The 18,118-nt window shown below is 53.6% G+C and overlaps 1 protein-coding gene and 1 pseudogene across 1 annotated transcript; both read left to right on the top strand.

Annotated features, from left to right (window-relative positions):
* Positions 1-1,101: 1,101 nt before the first annotated feature.
* Positions 1,102-2,171, top strand: LOC138101923 (early activation antigen CD69-like; annotated as a pseudogene).
* Positions 2,172-5,297: 3,126 nt separating this feature from the next.
* On the top strand, positions 5,298-9,706 carry LOC138101922 (uncharacterized). Its single transcript, XM_068999673.1, has 3 exons — positions 5,298-5,377; positions 7,605-7,727; positions 8,574-9,706. Exon 3 carries the CDS (start codon positions 8,768-8,770, stop codon positions 9,704-9,706), a length of 939 nt encoding a protein of 312 aa, XP_068855774.1. The 5' UTR covers positions 5,298-5,377; positions 7,605-7,727; positions 8,574-8,767.
* The last annotated feature ends 8,412 nt before the right edge of the window (positions 9,707-18,118 follow it).

Genomic DNA, 18,118 nt, shown 5'->3' with positions numbered 1-18,118 from the left:
CAAAATATGTTACTTTTAGAATCGGCACAGTGCCAGAACGGGAATAGCCGGGCAGGTGGGGATGGAGCTGTTCCCTTGGTAAGCAGAGCCCAGAAGCTGAGAGCTTTCTGTCTGTCCTGGCAGCGTCTGCTGAAGGTGGAGGCTCCGCTTTGGGGGGAGTTGCTTTGGGCTCGGTTACAGCAGCCACACGACCACAGCTCCTCTGTCGCCACCAAGCTGCAGGAAGGGCACAGGCGGGGAAGGGCAGGACTGAGCCGGCACCGCCCTCCTGAGCCTGGGGCTCCCGCAGGGCCGGAACCAGCCGGGGCCTCTCATCGGGGTCCTTCCAACCGGCCATCGCCGTGGTGGTAAAACTGTTCCTGAGGCTCCTGCGAAAGGGTTTTTCAGCACTGCTGATGCCTCGGGAGCAAGGTGCTGGTTGCACTGAGCGGGGAAGTGCCGGCTGTGGGCTGGAGGAGAGGGAATTCTGCTCCGTTCACGGGATTGTGAATGAAGCCCTGGATCCCCAGGACGCATCAGGAACCGGGGACATGCAGAAAAGAACCCTTGGAGGATTCCTGGGTGAGTGCAGGGCCAGCGCTGTGGCCTGTAGGGAGGGGCAGTGTCAGCCCAGTGTAATAAATGAGGGTATTTTGTTCATTGAAAAGAGCTGACACAGGCCACAACGTACATAACAGGAAATGTCTTAACAAATCTATATGTAAAGGTTGTAAGTGCTGTAAGTGTACTATTGTTTAAGCTCCAGGAAGAAAAGCAGGGGATACTAACTGACCAAATATGGAAAAGGTCACCCAGAGGGCACTTGAAGAAGACTACTAGCCTTCAGCCATCGACCACCAGAAGGCAAAAAAACCGACCCCCTAGCAACAAGTTCACACATGCGCAGAGTACTCCCTTAAAGAAGAGTTAACAGGAAACGATCCTGCATAAAAGAAGGACTGAAATTTGCAAACCCCTGCGGCAATTCGGTGGAGCGGGGACTCCCCTGTCGCCCAGCGCTGATTTTGCTTATGCCTTGCTTGCTGTAATTAATAAATTCTCTAATTTGATTAAACCTCTTTGTCTGCCTCCATCAATCACACCAGGAGCACAGGGCCGGCAGGGCTGTGGCTGTTCCCAGGGCTCTGGGAGAAGCCTCGTGGTTTGCAGTGGCCGGGCCCAACGCCCCCGGCTGCCCCCAGCCCTGGGCAGTTCTCCTGCCACAGGCTGTCCCCTGGCCCTGGCCAGTGCCTCCAGCGGCTCTTTCCCGCTCCAGGTGAGTGGTTCAGATCCCATCCCTGTCACCCTGCTGATTCTGCTGCTGCTGCTCCTGCTCCTGGCTTTGGGGGTGGCCTTGGCTGTGCAGTCAGGTAAGGGAGGGGCAGCTGCCTCGGCCCAGCCCCCGGGGCAGAGCGGGGTCCCCGCTGCCTGTGCAGGGCGATCCTCGGACCTTCTCCCCTTCGCTGTCCAGCAGGAAATGTGGTAAAACTCCAGTTACCCCAGTTGCACCTGCGGCTCCGGTGCTGCTGTCCTGTCCCAAGGGCTGGGCCAGGTACCACGGGGTCTGCGACTTCCTCTCGAGGGATCAGGGGACCTGGGTCAGGGTCAGGCTCGGTGCTCCGAGCTTGGGGCCTCCCTGGCTGCGCTCAAGGATGAGGAAATGGTGAGTGAGGGGCCGTGGGGGCTGTGGGGTGGCAGAGGGGAGCCTGGGGGGCTCCTGGGCTGGGCTCGGTGCTCGTAGGGCCGGGGGTGCAGCCCAGCCCTGGGGCCTCGCAGGGAAGGAGCCCCGGGTGCGCATCCCCCCACGGGGCTGGGGCAGCTCCCACTGCTGCTCCTCTCTCCTTCCCAGGAGTTCCCCTTCCCCTCTGTGGGAGCGCACATCCCTGCCTCGGGCTGCCCAGACGGGGCCAGAGGCTGCACTGGGGCGACGGCAGCAGCTTCAACTCCTCATGAGTCCCGGGGAGCCGGGCAGGGCCTGAGGGAAGAGGCTGCTGGGACTGGCCCTTGGAGGGCCCTTGTCTAATCTCGCTGCTGGAGGGGACAGGGTCACCGTGTCTTTCTGTGCTCCTCCTTGCAGGTTTCCGGTCGTTGGCAATGCACAGTGTGTGCACCTGGCTGAAAATAAACTCAGGAGCGGGATCTGCTCAAATCCACAGCTGTATCTCTGCAGCAGGGCCCAAACTCCCCTGTAACAGGGGATGCAGAGAGGACCTTCTCCCTGCTGTGCAGGCTCAGCTTTGCCTCTTCCCCCCCATCATGGGGATGTCCTTCCTCAGCCGCAGCGTCTGCCTTGCACTGGCTCTCAGGGTCACCTCAGTGCCTGGTCTCCAGGAGATGAAGCTGCAGGAAGAGGAGATGATGTGGAAGCTGATGTGTGGCTGCCTGTGCTGGGGCTGGGAGTTTCTTGCTCCTTCTACAACCATCCCAGAACTCATCCTGTTTCCGTAACACCACATATTTATCCCCTGAACCTGAATACAGACATTTACATGACCTGCGCATAAAGCCCTGAAACATTTGCTGCTAAATTACTGCGACCTGGCTTAGAGCAGGGTACTAATAATGCCAAGGTTGTGATTTGACCCCACACGGGCCACACTATTAAGAGTTGGACTCAATCCTTCTGGGTCCCTCCTAACTTGGAACATTCTGTGCAATGGCCTGGCATGACCTCTGTCAGCATTGACAGTGCCAGTGTTGCTGGTGTTGTTATTTTCCTCATTATTTTGTTACTTTTGCATGAAAGCTTGTGAAGTGTCTCCACTGTCCCTTGTGTCCCCTGGGCACCGACAGCCCCGGCCCTTGCCCTGCTCCCCCTCCCACGTTCCATCCCGGCTGGCGGAGCCTTGGAGCTGCCGTGGGGCTGCCCCGGGGGCTGCGGCCCGAGCCGGGGCCCCTTCCCAGTGCTCCCAGTCTGCCCATCCCGCCTGGAGCAGCCAGCGAGGGCTTCAGCTGGGGCGGCAGAGAGGCGCTGCTGGGGGGTCCCACCTCCACTTGGCTTGGGTTGTTCTTCCCAAGCCTGGGGAAAAACGATTTTGGGACTTTTCTACCAGAAATCTCCCTCTCCTCCTGTCCTCTGCCACAGGGGTTTGGGTTGGTTTTCCCTTTTGGGGGAAATCAATGCGATGCATGGAGCCCCAGCAGGACAGGGCAGCCCTGCAGCCCCTGAGCCTGTGCTGGCCTGTGCATAGTAGAGTAGCAAAGCAGCTCAGGGATAATTAAACAGCCATTAAGTAATAATTACTTAGCCAAATAAATTGCTCTTAATTTGGGTGTAGGAGAACTGAGGTCCCAGGGCTTCCCGCTGAGCCGGTGCCACTCCACACCCAGCGCTGGGAAAGCCAGGCCGGGAGCTCCACAGAAGAATTTGTGTCTATTTTCAGATACATCTGGCATTCCATTGATCAATTCTTGATGTTTTATGCCGCTTTCAATGATATTTTATTGATTCTCGCCTCTCTGAGATCTTTTCACCATTTTAGTGGGGTGAAGAGGGGTATTTCTCTTGCAGTAGCTCCTGCCACAGCTCTTTCTCCTTTCCCCTGTGGGAAGCTGCCCCGTATCCTGATTTTCCTTCCTCTGGAGACAAAATCCCACCATACCCCCATCCCCTCGGTGCCCCTCCCCGGGGTGTCAGGGCTGCAGTGGGGGCAGAAAGCTCCGGTCCCGCTGCCACTCACCCCCCACACCATGCCAGCGCCAGCGCTCAGAGGTGCTGTGGCTTTGTGTCCCCTCCTGTGTGTCCCCACCCCCGTGTCCCCAGCCTGTTATCCCCAGCTCCACCGTGCCATGGAGGACAAGGAGGGCTACATGGTTGTCTTGGGGTGACTTGATGTTGTATTCCCTATTGCTGCACTATGCCCAGAAATTAGTATATATGCCTTTCTATGCGCTTAAACTGAGCCTGAGAGGGGAGAGAGAAAAGTGTACTTTTTCAAAGCAGTTTGTTTTCATGTTCCAAGGACACAGAGATAAAACCAGTCTGCTTCTGCAGAGTGAGGGTGGGGAGGCAGCCTGCTTGCTTTCCAGTCAGCTTTTGGCCAGTTTTTCAGCTCCTTTTCCTCCGGAGAGCTGAACTTTTGTTTTCCTGGGATTTTGTTTTTTTCCTTTTCTCTCTGTTGGATGGTTTCAACATCAGAATACATTGGGAGGAATTTCCACCGAGGCCTTGGCCCACCACCCCGTCCCAGTGTCTTGGGGTGACCTTATGATGTGTATCCCATATCGCTGCCTATGCCCAGAAATTAATTTTTGTGCCTTTCTATGCCTCTAAACTGAGCCTGAGAGGGAGAAGAAAAAAACTGAGCAAAAATTTCTCAAAGCAGTTTGCAGCTTGTTCAAGGTCACATAAAGATAGGAGGCTTTTTTTTTCCCCAGCCGCGGCAGGGAAGTGAGGAAGCACCCGGCTTGCTGTGTTCCAGTCAGCTTTTGTCCAGTTGTTTTCAGTTTCTGGTTCTCCGGAGAGAGAGAGAGACTGAGAGTTGGACTTTGCTTTTTCTTCTCTAGAATTCCGGATTTTCTCCCTTTTATACTGTAATGCTTTCAACCTCAGAGCACATCAGGAGGACTTTCCAGCGGGCACAGAGGGCCTGGCCCTGGGCCAAGCCCCAGCTCCGGGGAGACCAAAGGGAGGACTAACGCTTTCCCGGGTTTTTCCTCCACAGCGAAAGATTTTACCATTTAACCTCATTTTCCTTTCCTGTGTGTTTGTTAAATAAATAGTTTTATCTTCTTCACTTTCCTTCGAGGAAAATTTATTTTTTTTTCCTGAACCTGGTGGGGGAGGGGTGGTTGTGCCTTCTCTCAGAGTATATATTTCTAAATTTGGCCAAACCGGTACACCAAGCTCCAAGGAGGGGGAGAGAGAGACTAAAGAAGGACTCTGAACTTTTCCCAGGTTTTTCTCTCCACAGTGAGAGGTTATATTATTTAACACTATTATCCTTTTCCTGTGTGTTTGTTAAATAAATAGTTTTTATCTCTTTCACTTTCCTTTGAGGAAAATTCAATTTTTTCCTGAACCTGGTGGGGGAGGGGTGGTTGTAACCTGCCTTCTCTCAGAGGATATATTTCCAAATTTGGCCAAACTGGCACAATGGTCTTAGCCCGATGGGGCAAGCGGGGGCTGCAGGGAGCCCCCCACCCCTGCAGGGTGCAGGTACTGGGGGTCGTGTCTGCTGGGCCCCCCGATTGGTGGGGGACAGGAACTGACAGGGAGTGGGTGCGGGGCTGGGATCCCGTTGGGGCTTTGTTGTTTGAGTTTCTTTGGTGCACCGGGCACTGCTTCACTGCTGCTCAATTCAACGGGATTAATTCCGCATTCCCCCCCACAGGATTCCTCCTCGTGGGATACTTCTCTCGGGATTCCTCCCCCAGGATTCCTCGCCCTGGGAACAAGGTGGGCTCACATTCACACTTGCTGCCGCGGGGTTAAACACTGGCTGCTCTTCCACCTCCTTCCTCTTCCTCCCTGTGCGGCTGCTTTGCCCCAGCCCTGCCGGGATCAAAGCTCGGCTTTGCAGGATGACTTTTAAGCCCTGACAGCGCCCAGCGCGGCCCTTTGAGCCTCATCCCTGGTGGAGAGGCTGAACTGGGAACTGAGCTCCACACCAAATGTGATTTCCAGGGGCTGGTTCTTCCAAAGGGTTCGTGCTCAGAGCAAAATCCCCAAATCTGTCCCAATTCTGCTGCTCGAAGGAGAGCTGGGATGCTGAAGGGCTGCTGGTGCCTTCAGATACCCTGATCCGAGTCTCGATGCTCCTGGTCCATCTTCCCTGCACTTGCTGTGGTTCCTGCTTTGTTTCTTTCTGCTGCTCCTGTGTCGGTGCCCCCGTGCTTTTTCCTGCTGACTCCATTTTCGGTTTCCTTATGGAGAAAATCCAGTGGGAGAATCAGAACTGTTTAGGTTGGAAAAGACCTTGAAGATCACAAAGTCCAACCACTGATTAAAATATTGGATTCCTATGGCTGGGAAAATCCACCAACGTTTGAACCCTGGGGGTTGCCGGGCTCAGAGCTGCTTTTGGAGACAAAACAGCCCAAATCTGCAGAGTTCCGACTCGCTGGGTGTGGGGCTGGGTGATCTCCTGTCACCTCCGTCCCCTGCAGCTCCGGGCTGTCCTCGGCACCGCGTGGCGCTCGGGGTCGGCTGGACCGGGAATCTCCTGCTCAGAGAGGCCGCGGTGGCGCTGAGGCTGCTCGTGTGAGCACGGCCATGGGGACACGGGGACAGACCCGACAGCTGTCGGGGGACTCGTGCAGGGGAACAATCTCCCAGACGGGTTTGAGAGGCCCGGGCCGAGCTCGGGGTCACCCAGAGCCCCAATAAAACGAGCCCCGTGCCCAGTGCTGGCACCCCCAGCACTCCCAAACCACCCAGGCAGGTGGGAGGGAGACTCCAATGTCTGCTGGATCGTGGGTGTCATAAAGTATGTAATTCGTGCTATTATGTATAAAACTGAAATGTAGACCACGCAGAGACAGAGTTTCAAAATCCCTCCATCAGCCTGGCTGAGAGAAAAATTTCACAACACTAAAGGAAGTTCTCTCACAGATGTAATCAATAAGTGAGGATTCCACCTAGGTGGGATTGGATCTTATCACCGGGACATTCGCACCATGACGACTTGATCACCACCTTCTGGTATCTACATCTCATCTGATAAGGAATTGGACATTCCGGGAACTAAAAATAACTGTTCCAGGAACCAGAGATGGCCCATCCATCATCAGAGATGGTCCCTTCATCACCCAGCATGGACAATTCATCAGACCCAGGAAAGGCTTTGTGCAGCCCAATTCCGGGACAAGAAAACATCATGAATATGCTAAAATTACGAGAAGAATAGAATTAATTCGGACTCTGCCCAAAAACTGTATAAGGAACCAGCCGAAGCAGCATTTGTTAACTTGGGAGGTCTGATGCGATAGAGGTCAGATCTATACGTGTTCACCCACCTCTGACCCCGGGCTCGGAACTGCTTTTCTCGATTGTGGCTTTTGAAACCGATGTTTCGGTCGCATAATTAATGTTATTTCTTTGTAAATTTTGATTGGGCAATTCTGTTTATCTCAGTGGGGAGACCCCTAAGAGGGGCAGATCTGGGGGAAAATCCCCCCAAATAAACTGCTGTGACTGTCCCCGTGGTGAGCAGGGGGTGCGGAGCAGCCCCTCAGCCTGGGGCCGGGCCCCTCTGGGCCGCACAGCTCGGGTAGCACAGCTCGGGGTGCCGGAGGGGGAGCAGAGGCTCCGGCGCTCTCTGGGCTCCCGCTGCGATGTCACCTGAGATACGGTGACACCTCGGAGGGGCCACATCCTGTCAGCAGCGTGAAGCCGCAATGGAGGGCAGGGGGCAGCTCCGGGCGCTGGGGGAGCTCAGGGGTGCAGAGCCCAGCCCCCAGAAGGAGACGGGCTGGGGTCTGCTCTGGGTTGGGAGCCCGAGGTCAGTTCTCGCCCCTCACGAGCTGCTCAGGCCAAAGCTTGGGGTGAGCTGGGATGAGGGGAGGGCTCTGAGCTCCCGCTTTATGTCAGAATCCACCCCGGGGCCGCGCGCAGGTGGATCTCGGTGGGCATCATGCTGAGGGAGCCAGATCCTGTTCCCTGCTCAGCCTTCCTTCCCCTGCAGCTCTCCACCAGCAGCCGGAGAGCCCGGGAAGCGGAGAAAACGGGAGGGAAGGAGACTGCAACAGCACCCGGGAGAACTTCGTCTTGGAGCTCAAGGAAGTTCTCTGCCCGTCACAGCCGCACGGTAACAGCCCCGAGGCGCCTCCGCTCCAAAAGCTTTCCCAAAATCTCGTGGCACACCCAGATCGGAGCCCCAAGCGCAGCTCAGGGCGTCCCCGGGGAGCAAACGGGAATGAAACAAACGGAAATGAAACAGACAGGAATTAAACCCTGGTGCTTCTCTGGGTGTGCGGGGGAGGAGGGGATTGCTCGGTGGCTTCATCCGGCTCTGATCCCGGTTTCCAGGGGCTGAGTGATGCCGGATCTGCCCCCAGGGCTGGACGCTGGGCAGGACGAGTGCTACTGGGTCTCCCCTGGATACAGCCCTTGGAGCAGGAGCCGGCAGGACTGTGGGGATCGGGGGCCACGCTGCTGCTGCCGCGGGATCGGGACGAGCTGGTGAAGGGAATGATGGGGTCGGGAACGTGGGATGGACCCGGGGCTGCACCGGAGGGCCTGTGGTGCACGGGAAGGGTGAGGAGGCTCCCAGAATCCCGGGATCAGCCTCCCCCCTTCCCCCCGTGCCCAAGTCCCTCCGGGTGCCTGTGGCAGAGCATGGGGAACACGGTTGGGGCTCAGTCCTGGGATGAGGACAGAGCCTGTTTTGGAGTGAGCATCCATGGCCTGTGAGCGTCACCACTTCTCCTTCCCCGAGGCAGGAATTCCTACATGAAACCCTGCAGAAACCCGCGCTCTCCTTCTGGGTCGGGCTCTGGGTGCCCGTGGCTGGGATGGGCTGGACGTGGGTGAAGGGCTCCCGCCAGGACCGTGATCGGGGAGTGCCAGGGGCAGCGCTGGGGGCCAAGGGGGGCACCCCGCTGTCACCCGAGGGACCCCCGGGGGTGACCCGGGCTCCCTCCTCCACCTGCAGATTCCAGCTGGACCTCAGGGAGAGACCTGGACTCGGTGGGACGAGCAGAGGCAGCACCATCACCCCTGAGAACTGGGACTTGGACTCGCAGTGGATCTGCCGGAGAGAAGCCACCAAACTCTGACCTGGGGGTTGGGACAGACGCTCGGGAGGGATGCGGGAGCCAGGAGGGAGATGCGGGAGCCAGGTGGGCGATGTGGGAACCGGTGCCGCCATCGCAGCACAACCGCCCGCATGAATGGGCGGTGATGTTTCCTGGCTCTGCTCCCTGCTGTGTTCAAACCACGGCACGAACAGGGAGGAAAACCTCCCAAAATTGCGTCTCCCCGGCCACAAAGCTCGGTGCCTTACGTAAACACTCCTGCACCGGTCCTGCTGAGTCCCTTCACTCGAATCCGCCCCCAGGCACCGACCCAGGTGTGGGGCGGCTTCGGCCCCACACGGCGGCGGTCCCGGGGCGCTGCTGGGCCCGATCCGGTCCGGCCCGCGGAGCTCCCGCCGCGCCCATTTATAAACCCCGCACCCGCTTTTCCCGCACGGCCCCAGCGGGTTCCCCCGCCTCAAAACAGCCCAGAGGCGCCGGGGCCGGGGCCAGCCCTGTGCCGGGGCCCCTCGTATCCCCAAAAAACAGTGCAAAGGTAAAAAACACTTGCAAAATTGCCACAAATGGCCCCAAAAAGCGAAGCAGCTCCCAGGAAGCTGCTTGTGGGGGTCTCACCAGCCGGGCTGCAGCCAGAGGAGCGGCAGAGCACACATCGCAGCGCTGTCATTGTCGGGCGTCAGTCACTGCTTGGAGTTTGCAGTCCCGACAGATAAAGGGAATCCAAACTGTCGGCGGTTTCCACCACCTGCTCTTTCTCCTCTTTTCCTTGATAGATTTTACATCACTTCCTTTCACCCCACAGAGCTGGAAAGCAGAATCCCTGGCTGCCCACCTTCCGCAGCTCCAGCCTTGTCCCTCTCCATCACCCGTTTACTTTGCACCAGTTTCTCCCTCCTCCTCTCCCTGCCAGATCGGAGGGAGATTTCACCCACTGGCATCACGTTCCTCCTCTCACTGTGTCCCATTTCTCCCAAACGGCTGCCTGCGAGCGCAGCCGGACCCGCCCTGCGGCTGGCTAATGCTGGAGTGAATTATTGCAGCGATTATTGGGGTGGGCTGGGCCTGGCTGGGTGCCCGGTGCCACCAAACCCGCTCTGTCACTGCCCCCCTCAACCTGGGCACGGAACAGAACACACCAGAAAAGGCTGCAGGGTCGAGATAAGGGCAAGGAGAGTTCACTCACTGGTTACAGGAACAACAGACCTGACTTGGGGAAATGAATTGAATTTATTGTCAAACAAATCAGAGCACGAGAATGAGAAGTAAAATAATTCCTACGAAAACATCTTCCCCTCACCCTTCCCTCCTTCCCGAGCTTCCCTTTATCCCCCATTCCCTCCCTCCTCCGCACCCAGGGGCACAGCGGATGGGGGTCACAGTCAGGTCATGTCACTGCCTCCCCCTCAGGGACAGGAATCCTTGTCCTGCTCCAGCCTGGGGTCCCTGCCGCGGGACACAGTCCCTCAGGAACAGGCTGCTCCAGCGGGGATCCCCCACGGGCTCACGAGTCCCGCCAGGAGCCACTTCCACGGCTCTGCAGGGGCTTCCCACGGGCTCGGGGCCTCTCTCAGGCATCCCCTGCTCCGGCCCGGGCTCCTGCCGGGGCTGCAGGTGGGTCCCTGCACCATCCCGGAATCATCCGCAGTTCCCAGCGCCCTCAGCTCCCGGTCACACCGAGATCCGGGCGGTTCAGGGCTGCAGCGGCTCCGAAGCCTCCAGCCCGGGCCGGACCCAGCACCGGGGCTGTTCCTCAGCTGCGGCTTTCGCCTCGTGCACTCAGCCAAAGGGGTTTGGGGCGGTTTTCCCTTTTTCGGGGAAATCAAAGCCATGCACTGATGCTCCGAATTAGGGGCGGGAGTAGCGAGGCTGCAGGGCTTCCCAAGGAGCCGGAGGCAGCCAACACGCAGGGCTGGGCAAGTCGGGCCGGGAGCAGCGGAGAGCTTTGTTTCCCTTCCCAGCTGAATGGCGGCTCGGGCCGGGCCCGTTCCAGGGCTGTTCCTCAGCTGCGGCTTTCCCCTCACGCAGCCCGGGGGGCGCTGGGAGCGCGGGGCGAGGCTGGGCCGTGTGCAGAGCCCGCCCCTCGCTGCGATTGGGCGGTGCTGCCGTCAGTCGTGGTTCTGGCGCGCTGATTGGTCGGAGCGGGGAGCAGCCCGGGCCCGGAGCCGCCGGCAGGGCGGCCGTGGCGCAGCAGAGGCGCCATTGGCGGAGCGTCTGTGCGGGCCCGGGAGCGGCGGCGGCGGCCGGAGCCCGGTGAGGCGGCGGCGGAGCTCGGAGGCGGCCCCAGCGCAGGTGGGAGCCGCGCTCGGTTCTGGCGGGGCTCGGCGCTGGCTGCGGGCGGAGGGGGCGGCAGGGGGCTGGGGCGGGTTCGTTGTGCCGTGTGGGCGCCGTGTTCGCCCTGGCGTGAGGGCGCTGCGGGAGCGGCTGCCCGCGCTCTCCTTGCCGCTGCTGCCTCGGCAGGAGCCGGTGCCGGAGCAGCGCTGGCTCGTCCCGGCTGCTGTGGGTAGGACAGAGGTGGCTGCCCCGTCGGCGGGAGTGTGCGGGAAAGTTCCCGTGGCCAGAGGTTTGTGTCCCCAGAGGAGCCGGAGGAGTCCTGTAAAAGGAACTTTATTCCTGGAGCAAGGGAGAGGCCACGGGGCATTTCCCGTGGGCTCTGTCCAAGTGTTGGAGGACGCAGCCTCCTTTTTATGCCGATTTCGCCGGCCGCATCTCCGTGTCGCTTTCCGCAGTGGCTGAGGTCCTTGGAAGGTACAGACTTCCCGATCTGCCTGCTGCATGTGCCCCTTAATGTGCACCCCCACTTTGTATAACATCCGATATTCATGGCTCTGTTAAGGCTTTGTTGTTCTTCGGGAAGTTCAGGAATTTCGCAGGACCTTGGCTGAGCATCAGTTCGTGTCGATTAGTAACATTTTCTGATATTGGTGGTTTCTCCAATTGCTTATCTCCAAGTCCCTGGCCCTATCTGCACTGGGATTCACACCATCTGTTTGTAAAGACGCGTTCATTTTTTTCCTTGTAATTCCTTGTCTTCTTATTTTCTCAGTACTTCTCTTTACAAACTTTAAAAATGCCTTAATCGGTTGTTCCTGGGCCTTCTTTGGTTTTGGGATTATTCTCAGTGACCTCATTCTGTGTCCTTTTGTAGCCGTTTCTGGGTCAGGAGGCCTGGCTGCCACCTGCATGCCCTTGATCCCCTGCTGAATGAGCTGCACTCAGCAAGGTGTGGTGCATGGTAAAAAGATGAGAGTTACTGTAGCACCTGAGAGGAGAAACAGCATTGGTTTAACCCATGGTCTGCCAGGGAACCACGAAAATGTGTCCCCTTCCAATCCTTTCCACGTTTGGAGCGGTACATGAGCTGCTTTCTTCTTTCCTTTGTTCTCTGTTTCACCACTTTTCCTTTGCCATCTCTTTTTCAAGAGCAGTTTGAGTCATTTAATTTTCCACAACCTCCTGGTCCTTCTGCTGAAAGAGAATCTGATGCCATCCCAGGGTGAAATGTGGCGTTGCTCATGGGAGTGGATTGGTGGGTGAGAAGGTCAGGAGCTGGAGCTGTGTGCTTGGTTATGATTTGGAGGACAGCTTGTAATCTAATGATGCATTGAAATGATCAATGGGTTCTCTGGCACCTGGTATGAATTTGTTCGGGTTCCCAGGGGCTGCTCCATGGTGTTGTAGGATTTGTTCTGGTGGCCGTTCATCTTTTCCCCATTTTTGGGCGCTCCCAAAAATGCCAGGGATGCATCAATTGACCGCTTTTCTCTGATGAAATCATCACATCCTTGGATTCCCAAGTGATTTCGCTGAACTTGTGTCAGCAAAAGCAGCCCAGTGGTCAAACACACCCTATATAACATAGAGAGTGCTGGCACATGTTGGAATGGTGTGAAAAATGAGGTTCACTCTTTGTAAAATTTTAGGAATAATTTAATAAAAGGGACAATTATGAGACAACAGCAAAAAGGGTATTATGGCTGGGTTCTTTGGCAGACATCCAAAGGCACAACTCTACATCCAAAAGATCTCGCTTATTTCGTATTCATCACCATCATGCATAATTCATTAATGCTTTGGAGTTGCTGAGTATCATCCCATCAGCCTTATCTTCCTCCTTGGCTCCATTCCTCTGGTTTCCCGTTTTTCTTTTGATAAGATTCTCCAGGAATGTGAAGATATTTTCTGCCTATCTTTTCTAAATTGACTACATAAACAATAGACTTTCTATATCATTACAGAACCTAGGTAGAGTTTTCCTAACATTAAGGAACATGAAAAAAAGCCAACCTCACGATACATTCATAACAATACCTCCCTTTTCCTTTTTTTACAGATCATTTGGCTTGAGCTGTATCCCTCGTTCTCTAGCCTTTATTATTTGCTCATTTTTTTCACAAATCAATCTTGCTTCTTCAAAAGGGTCTTTGATATCATTTTGCTTCTTTAACACCATGATCTTTTGTGCTGTTCCGGATGTAGCCAATTTTGGTTCCACAGGCATTGGTACTATTTGCATGCCTTGGACCACGGTAGATATTAATCAAATAAAACAGGGGATCAGGCAAGGGAGAAATATAAAGCCTGCAGTGGCACATAAAAGGAAGAAGCCTAGCTTCTTCCACTATTCTATTCCCAATACGTTATCTCACCAGCTAAGTTTTAGTGCGGATTCCCACTTTTGGACTGGTACATGGGCTATTTTTCTGATATTTTTGGCTATATCTACAACGGCATTCCCATGGTCATCTCTCTCAAACAACAGTCTGATGTATTAAATTTTCCACAAACCCCTCCTTCTTCAGCCAATAGATAGTCTAAAGCCAACCTATTCTGATACACCGCAGCTCTTGTTTGGCTCTGTTGGCTAGCTAGTAATTCCAATGCCTGACCAGTTTGCTTCGTTATTATTTCTACAACTGCTTGGAGTCTTATAATCCGATTCAGCATGTAAATTGGGGTTCAGTATCCCCGACTCCCATCTTGTGCCCAGGTGGCTGGCCCATACGTTTCAATTATGCGCTCAGCAGGTCATTCCTCGTCTCTCCATTTTTGAGATCCTCCAATCAATTCTCTTTTATTCCTTTTTAGATCCTCATACACTGGTATTCCTAGTTGATCTCCATCTGGCTCTGGTAGAAGAAAGAGTTCTGGGTGTATGATTCCCAGGGTACAACTCCCTTTCTACCTAGATGGGAGCTTTGCATATACCCTTTTTCTACATATCCAAAATAGGCCATCTGGTGCCTTCCAGTAATCAAATTTTTTTTTATTTATATTTTCCCAAAATTCTGAAATGTCTGGGATCCCAAAATAAGGATTTTTGTTTGTATCATTGCATTGAAAGAGTTTGACCTTATTATTGTATTTACAATTATTTTCCTTTATTTTTTCTTGAGTGCAATACAGTGTTGGTTTTCGGGGACCCACCATGTAAAAGTTCCATTACTAACTCTCTTACAGGGAGTATTTCCTACTTTGTTGAGGAAATTGCTCCCGGTGCACCAGGGACACTCCTCTCCTATCACTGTTGAACTCAGTACCCGCCCTTCTGGTCTGTTTTCTCCCCTTATCCTTGTCTGATTCCACTTAAGGAGTTCTATTTGGCTTAAGCTACTGCCTTTCCATGGCCATTCCTCTGTCATCAGAGGCCCTCCACAGACCCAACAGTTGGTTACATTAAGCTCTTTACCTATCCTTTCCCCTAATTCCACAAACAAGTTTTTTCCAAATGTTGAGATTTCCTTTTTATTTTCTATTTTTTGAGTTTCACATACATGTTTTGAATTGGGGTCAATATAGAGTTAGATTGTTGTGCTGGCTTTGCCTCCTTATTTACCAGCTGTGCTTTTACTAAGCCTGAGACTTTACTCCCAGCAATATATGTGAAACAAATCCATCTTTCCCTTTTTGGACATTTACTTCCCAACCTGCTACTGCTTGTTCCTAGGTTTTCTGCAATCCTGTACTTTTTCCCATTTTGCATACAGTTTTCTACTTTGGATGGGTTGTAACAGCGACTGTTGACGTGGGTATGCGCAATGAAAAAGGAACCTCGCTGTTTTCCATATACAGCTTCAGATAACACCTATGGCATGGCTGTGTCGGTATCCCCAGAGGGAAGAGACAAAAAAGGAGTGACAGGTAAAGGAATAACAGAGGTCCGATATGGCTGATACCTCCACCTCCCATGCCTATGGGGTTGCTACCCACAGCAGGGGTATATGATCTTCTTGGTGGCAAGTACAGTGGTCAATTCAGTCTTGCCCTCTATTTCCTTGTCACTTCCTTTTCGCTAATTTCCAGGCAAATTGCTTTTGACACTTCTTAATTGTAGCTTCCCACCGTTCCTCAGGTATCTCCCATTCAACAGGCACTAGTAATTCCCATCCACAAAGCAAGGTTACTGTATCAGCTGTTCTTTGTTCTTCCTGGATGGGGAATAGATTTGGCATTTGACACTTCATACAATGAGAGTGTCATTTCTGTGAACTACAATACCAATATTTTTACAGTCTAGATATTTACATTTAACCCAGCCAGCATGTCCAGTATTGGGGTGGATCAGACAGGGCATGTGGTATGGCACTGTTGGAGGTAGCTATTCCTCCTCCTTTTTGAATAAATCACAGGCTAAGGCCAGAATATGAGAACCCTAAGCCCGAAATAGTCCTGATCCTCCTGTTTGGAGTGGAAGTATTCCTCCCCAAGGAGGGTATCAGAGGTGTCTCAGGACTTGTCCAGGCAATACTTGAAACCATTTATGTAAGCTTGGCCTTATTTCCCAATCAGGTGTGATTCTTGGTGTATCTCTTGAATCATTTGGGTTTTCCCAGCGCATTAACCCCCAGTTCCCTCTCAAGAGTTAACTTGGTATCACCAGGCGTAGATGTTCTAGTCCACTCCTTGGGTTCTTCCACGGGTCCTTTGATTCTGCTGGCGTGGATCCACTCTCGCTCCTTGGTCCGGATCGCTGCCTCAGTCGTCAGTAGCACCTGAAAAGGACCTTTCCCTTGTGGAGCTAAAGATTGCTCTTTCCATATTTTTATTAACACCCACTTCCCTGGATGGATGTTATGGATTTTAAAGTCTAAAGGTGTGGTTTGAGGGATTATCCCTTTTAACCGCAAATCTTCAAGGGTCCTTGCAATTGTGTTGACATATTCTTTAACACTCATTCCCCTAATTCATAGGTAGCAGTTTCATGTTGGGTGGTCAGAAAGGGTAACCCAAACTATAGGAGAAAGTTTCACGAAGGATGTCTGGACTTCTGGCGGCTCTCCTGAAAGCTGTTTATTGCACAGGCAAAGTTACACATTTCAGGGAGTGGCTATCCAGAGCCAGCCCTACAGCTGTCAGCTACAGCAGTAGGCATACCTGAAACCCCTTTCTATTCAAGTTACAAAGCATTAAATACTTTTCTTTGCTGAGTATCCTAATATGTGACAACCAATAAGCCCCATACACAATACCTTTACATCTGCCTATAGCCTATTTATAACTACTACCATTACCATACTATAGTCTTTATTATCCAATCACAAGAGTAAGTTACAATTTAAGCTTAGAATGGAAAATTCTCAGACCTCTCTTCTTCTTGCTACATCAGCATTTCTTGTTTGCTTGCGATAGCTCTCTTTTTGGTAAAAACATGTTTCCTATTTACTTATGCTCTTCTTGAGACTTATTTACTTGGTGAAAAACATGTCTTTGTTTGTAGTCACATACCTTTGTCCTAAGCATAAAAATCTCCTTCCAACTCATCTCCAACTTTTGCCTTCTAAGTTATTGAGTGATCAGGGTTTCAGCAAAACATCTTTTACTTCATATCCGAACTTGCTTTCATTTCTATCTCATCCTCAGTTTCTACATTCAGAGATCTTTCTGCCAAGCCTATATTCACATATCTGTGAAACTTTCTTACCAAACTTTGATTTGGTGAGTGACTTATTAAGCAACTGCCTTCCGTCCAGAAGCCTTCATTTTCCACATTCATCTGGCATTCCTCCCATCCTACTTAATTCCTTCTCCTCTGTTTCACTGAATTTTGGAGTCTCCAATTTTTCGTTCTTTGAGGTCAAAATTAACACAACCCTTTTTTATCCCATTCTCTGCAGCATCCTCAGGCCCCCCGATCTGCCAAACTACCTCCTCCCATCTCTGAGACCATCCCCCCCGGTGTCCCCCCATATGTACCACAGCTATCTCTGCAGGTAATTCCAATGCCTCTAAAACCTCCAAAAGAAGTCCCCCATGCATCAACGCCTTTCCCTCTGAACCAAGCAATCCCCTTTCTTCCCAGATTTTCCCAAAGGCGTGCACCCCTCCAAAAGCATACCTTGAATCAGTATGTATAGCTCCCTTCTTGTGTGCTAAATATTCCAGTGTGCATAGTCCCCCCATCAACTAAAGCATACCCTGACATTCTTTTTCCTTGTACACATCTGGAAGAACCGTCTACATCTATTATTTCCTTCTGAAAGGGCTTGTTCCTCGAGATCTGCTCGAACTTTGGTGTTTTGCTTCTCCTTTAAGAGGAACAGCAGAAGCGGTCTTTGCCAGGGGAATGGGGCAGGTGGGGGGGGGGAGGTAGGAGGTGGGAATCCTCTCCGAGGCTGATTCCTCCAGGAGTGGGGGAGGATAGGCGGGAAGTGCCGCTGGAACTGGCAAGGGGATAAGCTCTTCTGGCGGATACCAGAGTCTGGCGTGGAGCCTCTGCACGGGTCCACAGCAGCCACGGCAGCAGCACTCCGAGCTGCCGGAGGGCCCAGCGCAGCTCGCAGGGCCAAAGCCGGGTTCAGCGGAGCCGTGTCAGACAACGCAGTGGGGGCAGGGGCCGGCGGAACGGCCGCGGACATCGGGACCGGGGCCGGAGCCGGGACTGGGGCTACCATCGGGGCCAGGGCAGGGGCGGGGGGCCCAAAAGCAGCGGGCTGGGCTGCCCGGGGGCGGATACCCGGGCCAGGGACGGGCAGGACACTGTAAGGGGATGCTGGGCTGCTGCAGAGCAGATACCCGGGCTAGGGACGGGCACAGGGTGAATCGTGCCGCAACCGGGCCAGGAGACACTTCAGAGACAGAGTCAGAGAAGTGGGTATTTGCTTTATTCGGCGCGCTGGGTGTGCAGGGATCGCTCCTCCAAACACACACACCTGGTGCTCTCTACAACACAGTATTAAGGGTTAAATTATGAATATTCATCACATTCCTTGGGACAGGTGTGGTTACACAAATTATTTCTCGGAAGTCATTAGCATATGGGCCACGCATGCGCTGTGTGTCCTGGTGGTCGCGCTGAGGAAGGCCTCTCCTCTTCCTCAGGGGTCTTTCTGATGAAGGCCAGTAGTCATCCTCGCAGTGAACTTTTCACCTTTCTCCCTGAGCATGCGTAGTCCTTTGAGGGATGATTCAGCAATCTCTGAGATGATCCTTGTCCCCTCTATCTTGA

This window comes from Aphelocoma coerulescens, unplaced genomic scaffold (assembly GCF_041296385.1).
Source record: "Aphelocoma coerulescens isolate FSJ_1873_10779 unplaced genomic scaffold, UR_Acoe_1.0 HiC_scaffold_56, whole genome shotgun sequence".
Taxonomy (NCBI): Eukaryota; Metazoa; Chordata; class Aves; order Passeriformes; family Corvidae; genus Aphelocoma; species Aphelocoma coerulescens.
The sequence above is the reverse complement of the archived record's forward strand: the minus strand, read 5'-3'. Positions and strand labels throughout refer to the sequence as shown.

Excerpts from the sequence above, each read along its gene's own strand:
- LOC138101922 (XM_068999673.1), top strand. The coding sequence starts at position 8,768 with ATGTGGGAACCGGTGCCGCCATCGCAGCACAACCGCCCGCATGAATGG.